Below are 14,217 nucleotides of genomic sequence, written 5' to 3'. Positions count from 1 at the left end.
CGCCATGTTTATCTTAAAATGAGGAGATAAATCAATGGAAAAACAAATATGAAAAAAGTCTAAAATGGTGTCTATAAAAACGGACGAAAACCGACCATAAACCATTATGCTCCTCCGAAATCCCAAATTGGCATATGCAACTTATTTTTAAAATATAATAGTCTTAAAATTCTAACTTTGCTACCAGGAAAGCATTCTTGGGAGCTCTGGCTTTGGTGGAGAATTTATTCACTATCAGTAATGTCTTCAAAACCTATATAGAATGGTCAGTGATTGAACTTAATAATTATAGTTTAAAAACTAAAAACCACTCTAAAATCGCACAAAGAAAACCGTTAATCCTGATTCCTGACAATCCTGATAAGGAGAATGGGATAAAATTATTAAAATCGTGTATTGTCATCAGTTCTTGATAATTGTTCAAAATTTAAAATTAATCGGACCGTTCGAGGTGGGTAAAAATCGATTTCAAAGATTCCGTTACATACATACATACATACATACATACATACAGGTCAAGCTAATAAAAGTGTGGTAAAAAGATACAAATCTCATGAAACTATCTTATAATTTACGATTATTGTAATTTAATACTGTTCATTTACGATCGTTGCCATTTTAGTTGTTAGTGTTAAGTACAATGTGTAAAATATGATACAGAAGTAATATCTTGTTAAGTAAACTCTAATTTTAATGTAAATTTGTACATTAATTATTACTTGTGTTCGCCCATAATAAAAGAAAACACTTTTTTATAGATAAAACCAGATAAACAGGTCAATAGTCATAAAAGAAGTTATCCTTCTTAGGGCTATCTTATAAAAAGTTCAAGAAGTGAACCTTTTACAAAACAAGAAAGGTATTACAAATGGTTGATATAAAATGATATGACATATACGTCACTTAATGCATCGTATCATATACCCGAATTTGTTTTTACTGTAATTACTAATCAACTTCGTGCTATTGATTTTTTATTTCGGTTTCGTAAAAATCACTCGTAATTTTTCCCAAATGCTAAGAAGTATGACTTCAAAAAAGGGTACAAACAAAGGAATATTGTTTTTAATTGGCTTACTTATATAAGTAGTAATATACTAATGTTCTAAATTGTACATTTTACTGTACTCATATATTACTTTGTATTCTTAAATCTTTTCTTTTTTCTCAAAAAAGTACATTCACACATATAATAGTCTCTGAAGTTTAAAATAAAGCAATTGTTTGCTATAATTTCCAAAATATATTTGGATTAATTTGAAAGTAAGCAAAATTAGTAATTACTCATAATTATAAGATATAATTGTTAATATGACTTATAAATAGGAAATAAGATAGTTAAGTTTCAAAAGTGCCGATTAGTACTATAACATAATAACATAGTGTATATAGACATGAATACGTATATACAATATAAATTGTATGTAGTTGGTGTTGTGTACATAGTATGAGTAATTTATGTGTATGGCGGGAAATATTAATAAAATGTCTAATATTTCATTAAAAAACATTTATTTGAAATGGCAGCAAATTCTTTATACAAAATATCAATTATAAAAAATTAATTACTTCTGTGGCAACTCAAAATTAAGCTCATAAATGGCAGCGTTTTTATGATATTTCGAAATTTTGATAAAATATTATTTTTCATATATTAAATTATTAAAGTCATGTTTTTTTTTCAGTTTAATAAAAAAATGATTTATTAATGTTAAAAATTTAAAGGTTGAGAGCCACTGATATTCAGAATCTCTATTAATTAGAAAAAAAAAATACACCTGTTATTAAACACACTAGGGTAAGTCGCCTTAACTTAGTTTTTAAGGTTTTTTTTTGTAACTAAATTGTTAAAAAATGTAAGGTTCATTTAACTGTATGTTATATAAACTATTAATTAATTATTGTACTTTGACAAAATCTCAGTTACATACATATTATCATATTAAAAAAGGAAAAAGGAAAATGTTAATGCATTTATTTTTGTTGCCATATATTTAAGATAAACGAAATTTCTTATTAAGAATCTACCTACCGCCTCCATTACCGCATTTAAATTTGGCGCGAAGAAATGTTAAAAGACAATAACTTTTGTCGATATTAATAAATAAATGTATGTTTGAAGAAAAAAATACTAACTCAATTCTGTAAATTTTCTAACCACAGAAAATAATGAAATAAAGTTATCTAATGATGAATAAAATGCCAAAATTGCAAGAAGATATGTTTAAAGTTGACCTTATATTTTGAATACGTAATTTTGTGTTTTTGTGTATCGTAATCGTAATTTTGAGCATTTTTTCATCATAATAACGTATATATATACAATAAAATTGCAGTCATGTTGTAAACATCATGCCTCCAAGAAAAGATCATAAAATTTTAATCTACTTCTGAATTAGCCCAGTACAAATATTATTCCGAGGTGTTAGCTTTAGTCCAGCTTAGTCCTCAGGGGTAGCGGCGCATCTGTGGCTGACCTCAGGTAGGAATATTTAATCTTATCTGGGGTTGATTACGGATGTCCATGTTCGGCAGTAATCACATACCATCAGGTGGACTGCATGCTCGTCTGCTACTCCTATATTATAAAAAGAAGGTACGACATGTATATATTTTATATTTTCTGTGGTATAGAAAATGAATCCCAAATATTATAACTGTATTAAAATGTCCATAATAAATCAATTGTGTTCACTTTACTGTACATATATGAATAAATAGGCTAGTTATTCTTAGTCGAGTTACGCCTCAGATATATGGAGAGAATAAAGTTAAATATTTGTCTAAACATTGTTTTAATTTTTACCCTTTTTGTTATAAAGCGTTATTTTACTAAACTCTAGAGTTGCTAGCAATAATTTCAAAGGTGAGTTTGTAGGAGCTATCTGACTAGGTAAAGTAAATAATTATTAGCTGGACAGCTTATGATAAAGGTTCTACAATGCCCTGTATTATGCTGTAAAACTCATCGAGGATTTAGCAATGATCTTTTTGTCGTATAGGCAAGAAAAGTAAATAAAAAAATTGAAGTTAACTGTTTGTGTGTTTTAAGCATCAAAGTTTTGATAGCATTTTGAAGCATTTTGATATACTGAGAATCATTGCACTATTTATGATTGTACAGTTACGATCAGTGTTCTTAAATGAAAATCAAATATTGTTTAAAAACATTTAATTATAAATTATTATATAAAAGCATACAAGACGTTAATAACTTAAAAGTAAGAAATGCACAGATTGGTACGTTGATCGATTTCCGACTCAAAAGAAAAACAGTACAGACTTCGTATAATAATAATACTATCATATTATCAAATATAATTTGTTGCACTCAAGACGCGTCAAACGATTGACGGGTCACAGTGCCGCTGCTGTTCTCCGCCGCTTTGGTATCGAGACTGGACGAACGCACTTCACTTAGCCTCTAATTTCGTTGGAAATATATAAAATAGAATATGTTAGAGCGAGATAGATCTATGTTAGTCTGTTCAGTCGTGGTGCTCGTCCTGCGCGAGCTCCTCCATGTCCTCCTGGTCGAACTCCGTGTCGTCCTCGGCCGTGGCCTCCTGGTACTGCTGGTACTCCGACACCAGGTCGTTGACGTTGCTCTCCGCCTCGTTGAACTCCATCTCGTCCATGCCCTCACCCGTGTACCAATGTAAGAAGGCCTTGCGCCTGAACATGGCGGTGAACTGCTCGGATATCCTCTTGAACAGCTCCTGGATGGCTGTCGTGTTGCCGATGAACGTCGAGGACATCTTGAGGCCCTTGGGAGGAATGTCGCACACGGCGGTCTTCACGTTGTTGGGGATCCATTCCACGAAGAAACTGCTGTTCTTGTTCTGAATCGACAGCATCTGCTCGTCGACCTCCTTCATGGACATGCGACCACGGAAGATGGCGGCAACGGTGAGGTAGCGCCCATGACGTGGGTCGCATGCCGCCATCATGTTCTTGGCGTCGAACATTTGCTGTGTGAGCTCGGGGACGGTGAGGGCGCGGTACTGCTGGCTGCCGCGGGAGGTCAGCGGCGCGAAGCCGGGCATGAAGAAGTGGAGACGCGGGAACGGCACCATGTTGACGGCCAGCTTGCGGAGATCCGCATTCAGCTGACCGGGGAACCTGAGGCAGGTGGTAACGCCGGACATGGTGAGGGAGACTAGGTGATTCAAGTCACCGTATGTGGGGTTGGGCACCTTCAGCGTTCTGTAGCAAATGTCGTAGAGGGCCTCGTTATCTATGCAGTAGGTTTCGTCGGTGTTTTCGACCAGCTGGTGGATGGAGAGGACGGCGTTGTAGGGCTCGACGACGGTGTCGGACACCTTGGGGGAGGGCACGACGGAGTAGGTGTTCATGATGCGGTCGGGGTACTCCTCGCGGATCTTGGAGATGAGCAGCGTGCCCATGCCGGAGCCGGTGCCGCCGCCGAGCGAGTGCGTCAGCTGGAAGCCCTGCAGGCAGTCACAGTTTTCGCACTCCTTGCGCACGACGTCTAGCACCGCGTCGACGAGCTCGGCGCCTTCCGTGTAGTGTCCCTTGGCCCAGTTGTTGCCGGCGCCGGACTGGCCGAACACGAAGTTGTCGGGGCGGAACAGCTGGCCGTAGGCGCCGGAGCGCACCGCGTCCATGGTGCCGGGCTCGAGGTCGAGCAGGATGGCGCGGGGGACGTACTTGCCCCCGTTCTCCGCCGTCGCAACTGGAAACAATACAGGTTTTGTTAGTTTGAACGTGATTTAATGGGTCGTAGAGCCCTCGGTTCGTGTAATCATAATGTCGGAGTTAGATGGGTGACTGACCCTGACTATGCCTAAACATACATGATTTCGTAGTTCAAAGGGCACATTAATCCAGTGGTCCCGATTTTTATCACAATACCTGTGATGAGTCGCACTTAAACTTAACTTAATAGAAGTCTTATATTATCAGTTTCCTGATAGAAGGATATTTATCGTGCGAAGTTACCTGCGCGTAAGTTATCATGAGCTACCAAGCATGACCTTTTCAATTTATACTAGATACTTAAATAAACCGATAAGAAGTCTCTTCTACTCGGTGTAGAAGAGACTTCTTATCGGTTTGTTACTGCAACATCCTGTGCTGTAGATATTATCATCCCATATTACGATTCTACGAAGCTGCCTGATTAATCGGCTACATCGTCTGTCTGTCATCGTTTGTTTATATTCATACTTCTTATACCTAAAAACTTTTATGATGTCATATTATTTCGATAGAACATAAGGTCTGTTGTATAGTAATTACGGGTCCTAAAGGACCTTTTTAAAGACTCGGACTCCGGAGGAGGGAGGAATGATTTATTTTCAGTCTTATGACTTTAACAACAGTTTTAAGCGATGTTGTTTTGGTTTGAAGAGTGGTAAGTAGAATTGTGTAGCTCGCGAGTGAGTGATATAAAAGATATATATCTTCACCAAAGAGCTAATCACTCATCAACTCCGACGGATTTGAATTATATCTTTATATCCGCATCACATGGTTTAGTTCATAGATTCAAACGATTCCGGATATAAGATCTTCTTCAACTCAACAGTGTTATACTAGCTCGCGAGTGAGCGATGAGTCAAATGAGCGACTGACTGAGAGTGAGTAGTGAGCCTGATTCGAGTCAAATGCGTTGATGCGTTGATTGAGATATATAACAGTTACGGTTACGTATTAAACACTAAATTAAAATATTTTATTGCTAAGAACATGGAAACCGGGATATACAAATAGCGTTGGCTGTGATAATTCATATATAATTTCTTGCCAGTTTTGTATTAATTATAGGAATCAAAAATGTTGTCAAAACATTTTGATCTGATTCTCTGATATACTGATATAAAATGTCGCGTATCTTTACAGAGCTACTGAGCTAAAGTGAGCTATTGAGCTAAAAGAGTGATATATATCACTGAGTTCAAAAGATATATATCACTCTTTTCACTTTAGTGATACATTTTGCGCAACTCTAGTGGTAAGAGAGAAACACAGAGGCGTGCCAACTGAGGCCTAATCCTATCTAGGGTTAACTTAAGATGTCCCATAGGCGGCAGAGGCTACTTTAGGACTGCTTACTCATACTTCTATAATATTAACATTTATTAAACATAACTTTTATTGAGGCAGAGAAAAGGAAAGTTAAATTAGCTAGTTTAAAAAGTGTGCAGATTAATAGTGTGAACATAGATTAGTAAAGATACTTCGCCGCCTTGAAATTGAATGAAGCCACAAACGGCTTATTTTAGTAAGTTATTTTTTTGAATTCTTGATAAATAAAAACATTTTTAGAAAAAAAATACGAATAAATAACTAATACTGCGTAATTTACAAAATAAATAAATAAGTATTTCAAACATTTTAGGGACATTTTAGCACGGAGACGTGGTAAAACTTTTTTACGCAACAATTTCAATTCTCAATGAGTGAGTAATCTTTACTAATCTATGACTCATATTTCTATAATATTAACATTTATTAAACATAACTTTTATTGAGGCAGAGAAAAGGAAAGTAAATTAGCTAGTTTAAAAAGTCTGCAGATAATTAGTGTGAATGGTAATTCAGTGTTAACTTCTCAATAATTTAATACGAATGCTACACTGATCTGAAACAGGATTCGCGTGTTTTTCATACATTTTGCATTTTAATGGTAATATTGACATACTTGCGTTGCATTCAAAAGTATCTCAATATTACCATTTGTCTATAAAACACCGCGAAATGTGAAATTATGTTAATACTTAGTCGACTAAACATGAAACTATTTATATTACTATTGTAGAATATTCAGCTTATTCGTAATTTGGAAAAATAAATTTCATTCATTTATGGCAGCCATCAAAAAGTTTACAGTTTTTAATGAATTTGGCACTAAAAATATTTCTTCTAAAATTATTATCTATTATCTATGTCTAAAATCGACAAATGGCGGTGACTAAAACAAAATAAAAAAAAATCGTTGTAAGACTTTTTTTTAATAGCAGCTATAAAATACATGTTCACAGATTATAAATTAATGTAAGCAATCTGTTATCTACGTTCGCACCTAATTTCGTTTAATTCAACACTTCTGTTGGGCATCTGTTCTGTGGTTTTTACAGGCGGGATGGCGGTCGGCGACCCCGTTGTATTTGTTAATTATAAACTGTTCATGAATGATCTAGTTGTGTTTCGATCGTGTATCTCAACGGAAACGCTGGTTTCCGTGTTTCAAGCTGTTTGTTTATAATCTGTTACGAGGTGTTAATGTTTATCTGTGGTTGAATTTGGCAGACATTGACATTCGACACAGACTAAAAACAGTAAATGAATCTTTTATTTATTCATAAATGTAAGTAATGATTATTGAGAAAACGTTTTTTTAAGAGGCCTGAGTCTATCTCTCCTTCACAAAACACCTGAAACCAGCGTTTATCATTAAGGTTGAAAAAGTATATTCAGATATGTTCCAAAATTATTCACTCGAAAAAAGACCCACTGCACAAATTGGCTTTAAAAAGAAAAAATAAATACCTAAGCTACATAATTCTCACAATAATGGTTGCGTCGCCGAAATTCAAACTTAAACGTTACAGATTACAGCGCAGCGGGTCATTGTACCAATAAAACCTACTTAGCGGTGTCGGTCTGTCCGTAATTATGTTCATAGCACATAATTGTGGCAATTGGTTTTCGGGTAGCGCTAGTACCGTTGGCTTTCCGTCACTGCCGCTCTCTTGACGTGACTATCGCCCATTATATATTTAAGAATTACGTTTCACTTTTAGGAACCCTTCGTGAATCGATGATTTCGATGTACCACCCCCATGTCTATTTTTGTCTAGATAGTAGTGGCATTTAGATGCTGTGATAAAGGTGATAAAGAAACGTCAAGTCATATAATGTTGTACTTAACTTTTTTTAATTTTCTAATTTCCCTCCATTTTTGCATTTATGAAAAATTGGCTTTGATAAACACAGATAGACAAGAGAATGAATGTATAAAACTTCAGTTCAGTTTTATGAATGGATAAAATACTAAAAGCTATGTTTTATTTATTTATTTATTAATTTAGTTGCACCAACAAGGTATTTTATAAGTGTATGAAATATATTTTTTGTTTAATTATCATGTTAAAGTTATTATTATTGCCTGGATCTTCTCAGTCGAATTGTTCCGAACCGGAAGAAGTCCGAAAAAGAACAACATTGCAACTCACAACTTGTCGTCCTATTCAAACATTTAATTAATTTTATTAAAAGTAGCGGTGAGTGATTAGTTAAAATATTGCAATGAGTGCAGGCGATGTAATTATGCAGAGCCATAACAGTAAGAGCGCAGTTAGTTGGCAGCGAGGCGTGGCGGCTGGCGGCCTGTGCTCTACCGAGGTGTCTAACGATTCATAACTCCGTGTTAGGAACAAAGATGAACCTAACATGTTTTTTTGGAGATTGGACAATGGAATAATTAATTACGTGCTTTATACTGAATATTTTGGGTATACGGACTGATTACATTACTGCGATCCTATTAAAGCAGGATATTATACTCGTATTTACACAAAAATGAACTTAAAAAAAAATCTTATTAATATTATATTTAGGTAATTTTTAGATTAATTAGGAAGAGCCTAAGATCTTTCATTACTTTGCAAGATTTTTTTTGCAGTTTGTATTATGTATTTAAATTAAACTGTTGTGTCACAATTATGATTCGGAATATGTATCGCGCCATCTATTGGTGAGTAGCGGAAAGTTGCCAATATTTAATGGAAAATGCAGCTGCAGTGAAGTAATTAGCACTTTTATGTACATAGTGCTTACGTTTTTCTCAATTTTCCTAAAAAAATATTACAATATTTTTTATAATGTTCGCAGATAATAAAATCTTGTAAAAGTTATTTCGTACAAAATCTTGTAAGCTGTCATTTTAATTTTTTATTGTAGCACTTTGTCCCCAGATTTAAAAGTTAATAAAGAATGAAATATTTAAATCTATTATATATACCTATTGAACATTAGATAGAAGGGTCATTTTATTTTTTTATTTTAGCACTTTTTCTTCAGATTTTGAAATATTTAAATAAAATATATATATACCTATTTGACCTTCGGTATAAGATATAATTTTTTCTATAATACCAAGAGCACAATACCAAATTCAGGGCTTACAAGAGAAGACATAGGTAGACGTGATACTAACCAGAGGCCTCATTATAGTAGACGGAGATACGTTCGAGCTGGAGGTCGCTGGTGCCCTTGTACACCCCCGCGGGGTCGATGCCGTGCTCCTCCGATATGATCTCCCAGAACTGAAACAAGATAACCACTTTAGAACAAATGCACTAACACTACAGGTTTTTTTTGGAAGATTACAGTAATAAACGAGCATGTATAGTCCGCGCCAAACTGCTAGTCCGCTCTGAAGTTGTTGCGAGCAGGTGTAATCATACAATTTGCTATGGCGACGCGATTAATTTCTATATTCAGAGTGGACTAGCAGTTTTACGCGGACTATACTCCACCTCATGGTGCCATCTGTGTGCACTACATTTTTGCAATAAGAAAGTAAATTTCATCTCATTTATAACAATCTACTGTTTCATAAGACTTCTTTAAAACAATGCCATAATCGATTGGATGACAGTACCTATTTTATTCAGTGTACAGTGTACAACTCTTTAAAGAATATTGTTTTAATTGCAAAAATCTGCCATTACTTTTTAAGAAGGAAGCTTTCGTTGTGTATATTTAATATTTTATATGAATAAAACTGCTTTGAATATTTAATACTTATAATTTTAGAATTTTTGATAATACCAATTTTTTGTCAAGTATTTTTTATACACACACAGAATTTTTAGGTTCAATTGACTACTACTGGCATTACTTTTATCCAGACATTATTTAGATCCCGTATAATAATAGAAAGCAGTGAGTCAGGCGGGGTATCTCGAATTTAATAATAGCCCTCAGAATAATCGGTCCCCTACCTACTCTATTCACTCAGGTTTTTTACACAAAGCAGAGTTCAGATGTGTACAGCTGTTTCTAACATGTTGGGACGTGTTATGTTTATCCTGTCTTTAAATATTATTTTAGAATTTAAAAGTTAAGCTGTAGAATTACCCGTTTGCGTACAAGTTCTTCTTAAGAGTCATGTCATGTCGATAATGTGGTTTTTATACTTTTGTAACCATAGATATACTACTAATAAAGACGTAGTGGTATATCTATGTTTGTAACTTAATATTGTAGACTATAGCTTATAAAAGCCAAAATTTCTAACTTAAAATATATTTGTTTTCAAACATTTAGTGTAAAGTGAAACTATAGATTCTTACTGTAATTAAATTTGTGCAAACCGAAATGACTAATTAAATCATTTTAATTTACACCGTTTCAAAAATTTGAAGTCTCAGGCTGAGTTTTCCTACCAATATTTTATTTACTGATAAAGCAAGTGACTATATTTTATTTAAAACTTATGACAAATTATATATTTTCATAAAATTAGAGCGCATCTCTAATTTTTTGAAAATATGGAAATCAAACCCAAATTTCTCGGTGGACTGAAAGTAACTCCAACAAGTTACAACCACATAATAATGTACTGTTTATTTTAATAATGTACTGTTTATTTTACTTTCTAGAAATACAAAAAACACAGCCAACGACCATTAATAACTTTTTCTAGTGCATCCTACAATTACTGGCAAATGACCGATGGCCAAATTGCCCTGACCTGTCGCGTGCGGCCTGACGGGTTTTCCGATGGGGAGCCATTTTTATTGGTATCGATTTGTGTGGACAACGGAAAACGTGGCTAATGATACGCTGTGCCTGACTAATGCTGATTATATGATACAGGCTAGTCACGAAAAGGTTTTAGAAATAAATCCAAGTTTTCTGAAAATTTCAAATGCACATAAATTTGAGTGGTTCTGTTATTTATATTTTTATTACGCATTTTGGTTAAGTTTAAAAGGACTAAAAATAATACTGTAATTAATAATTACTTAGTATAAAAAAGCGGCTGCTTAGAACGACACACAACAACGACACATCATATGTTAAAATTCGTCAAACCACCTACACACGACACGCTAACATATTCTCGATATTACCACTTACTCTCCACAGTCTGGTAAAAACGTTTTTTTACTTGTTAAACATTTAGTCAACTTATTATTTTTGCATAATATGTACTTAGTTGGTATGCCTGTAATAAATAAATAAATAAATTAACTTATAGACAAACATTAAAAGCACACGTTTGGTCATTTATTATTAAAATTTCTAGACAAGGTGGGACATTACCACAATGACGCACCACGTGGTGGTGGTGGTGTAATTTCCCGGCGCCGTTGGGTTGGGTTACCGTCGGTCATTCACTTCCCTAATTGCTAAACAAATCTAGCGAATGACCACGAATACGCAGGTACATAGTTTATTATTTCTGACAAAAACTGGTTTATCGTTATTATTGTCTGTTAGGCAAATGCTTTATTTTTATTTCAATATTTTGTGTCCTAAAGATTTTCCTAAAGATTAATTTTAATATCGGGTGTGAAAACTAAAGTAAAACTAATATTTATTAAGTTAAGTTTATTTATAACTTACTTAATAATATTTAAATGAATCTCCTTTATATAAGGTAGATAATAAGATAGTAGTTTTCTAAATTTTGTGCTCTCGGAAAGCTTGTCACAAAATCTATAAATGATAAAAAATAAGCTATAGCTATATATCGTACTAGCTGACCCGGCAAACTTTGTACCGCCTCAAAATCTATTTATCAAATATATTTCATATAAAAATAGCCTATGTTACTCGTGCATAATGTAGCTTTCGAATGGTGAAAGAATTTTTAAAATCGGTCCAGTATTTTTTGAGCCTATTCATTACAATCAAACAAACAAAGTTTTCCTCTTTATAATATTAGTATAGAAGAATAATTTTAATAACATGTGTTATTATTACGGATGGATAATACAATTTGAAGTATTTTTAGACAAGAATTAAGTATACTAGTCTGGGATAAGTAGGTATTTAAATGAAACATGTCAAACATTAGCGCTAGGCTAGCCGCTAGACATTGATCGAAGGTAGACACGGCGGACATTTTCCGGTATCGGTTTGAACTAGGGCTGGCACCGACTAAAACTTACGAAATATAGGTAATAATCATTTTAGAAGGTTATTTTGTGGAGACAACAACAGACAGAACGATTGAAGGTGGTAGAACCCTTTGTGGTTCGACTCCGGCGGTACCACCGCCCCACCTAATTCTGCCTCATAACAGCAGCGATAAGGGCTGCTGTGTTCTGGTTTCCAAGGTGTTCCGGCTTAGTCCTCAGGAGTAGCGGCGCATCTGCGGCCGATCTCAAGTAGGAATATCTACCATCAGGTGGACTGCATGCTCGACTGCTACTCCTATATTATATAAAAAAAAGAGAAAAGAGACGGCAGACAAAGGGTTCTTTGGAGACGATACACAAGTGGCAAACGCTTCGATAAGCATAATGTTAGTTTATTCATATTATTTGACCGCAATCACAATTATTATATGTTTATTTGTATCACAATATCTCATACGCATTTCGCATTATAAGAAAAACAATTCTGATGATAACTTCAAATATTATTAAGTTACTCGTATTATCGTTTTGCATTTCAATCTTTTAAAATTGTCATGAAAAAAAATAATATATAATTATTATGTTTCACCTGTCCCGGTGTTTGTAATGAAATATTGCAAGATGATTTCACCCACTTCCCAGTGTCTAATTGAAGCATGTATCTTTTTTTTAATAATAATCGGAAGTGCAACCAGCCATTGTCATGACGTCTCAATTACCCACCAAAAAGATCACGTTACTTTTTTTAATTAAAAAAGAAAAACCTCCCTTCAACCCTATTTCGCAGACAGTTCGTCGGCTTCTCTAATTACCGGCCTGCCTAACATATAGCCTTATATAAATAGGCACCCTGGCTTAGTGGAGCGTAGGTGGGTTTATCTGCCTTTGGGAACGGACGGCTTTGTTCGTAAATTAGGGTGCTACGTCTAGATTAAAAGGGTTAAGACTAAAATGGTGGATAATGAGTACTGATGCGTGATATTAATCTTTATAAATTTGCAAAATTTAGGAATATCTCAGTTTTTAATTTGAATATAAAAAATATATTTTGATTGTATATTTTGCCCAGGCAAAAACTCGCTAAACATTGTTGGAGGCCGCGTTTCGAAAACATCTGAATTTGAGCAGCCGGGTGGTGTATTAACACAACAAATACATTTTTTTTCAAGCATTTTTTTTTATTTACTGAATTTTTTCGAGACTACTTCGAAGTCTCCTCCCTCCTTTCTTCCTCCCTTAATATACGAGATAAAAATATTTACGTGGGAGGATATTTTTGCTGACATATTCGTACCTATAAGCATAGATAAGTAAAGATTACTCACTCCTAACAAGAAAATGTACCCAGTTTTGAGGTTTCAAATAGTTGCGTAATAAAGTTTGGCCATGTCTCCGTGCTAAAATGTCCGTAAAATATTTGAATATATATAATTATTTATTAATTATGTAAATTACGCAGTATTAGTTATTTATTCGTATTTTTTCTCTAAAAATGTTTTTATTTGTTAAGAATTCAAAAAAGAACTTACTAATAAGCCGTTTGTGGCTTCATTCAATTTCAAGGCGGCGAAGTATCTTTACTAATCTATGCCTATAAGTTACAAATATTTAGGACCTTATCAACGGTAATATTTTGCCGATCAACGTAGCTGGTAGCTCTTCACCATTTCTATTCACATCAACAAAGAAATGTAAAGGGTAAATTGGACCTCCATTAACTACAAGTCGATCTAATTGAATCAAATCAACATCTCAATGATTTAAACGACAAATGACATCTTGATTTTGTGTTGATATTCAGAACGGAGTCGATGCACCGGACCACAATAGGATTAAATTGGCGTTGATTTGATGAATGCGGGTTGAAAGTGTATTGTTGGCTTTAAAGTTTAATTCTAGATGAATAGGAAGGTTTCGACTCATAAAAAGGTTTATAAAACCATCTGGAAACTTCGTATGTCGAGGAAGTTTTGGATCCGTCCATAGATGCATTTAGTGTAGCAAAAGAATAGTCTATGGTTTCGTTCGAATGTCAATTTGACATAATCATACTATGAATTGTCAAATTTTTAAATTGGAGCAATGGTGATAAAAG

General features: G+C 34.3%; 1 protein-coding gene across 1 annotated transcript in view; it reads right to left on the bottom strand.

Annotated features, from left to right (window-relative positions):
• Nucleotides 1–3,157: 3,157 nt before the first annotated feature.
• LOC140756345 (tubulin beta-1 chain-like) overlaps nucleotides 3,158–14,217 on the bottom strand; it is a 51,364-nt gene continuing 40,304 nt past the window's right edge. The window contains exons 2-3 of the mRNA XM_073091813.1: nucleotides 9,185–9,293; nucleotides 3,158–4,696 (exon numbers count right to left, since the gene is read on the bottom strand). Of these exons, the coding sequence (XP_072947914.1) occupies nucleotides 3,489–4,696; nucleotides 9,185–9,293 (1,317 nt within the window). The 3' untranslated portion in view covers nucleotides 3,158–3,488. The remainder of the gene's footprint in view (nucleotides 4,697–9,184; nucleotides 9,294–14,217) is intronic.

The sequence above is a fragment of the Epargyreus clarus genome, unplaced genomic scaffold (genome assembly GCF_041222505.1).
Source record: "Epargyreus clarus isolate Ecla_fem2 unplaced genomic scaffold, WU_Ecla_fem_2.2 ptg000035l, whole genome shotgun sequence".
Lineage (NCBI taxonomy): Eukaryota > Metazoa > Arthropoda > Insecta > Lepidoptera > Hesperiidae > Epargyreus > Epargyreus clarus.
The sequence above is the reverse complement of the archived record's forward strand: the minus strand, read 5'-3'. Positions and strand labels throughout refer to the sequence as shown.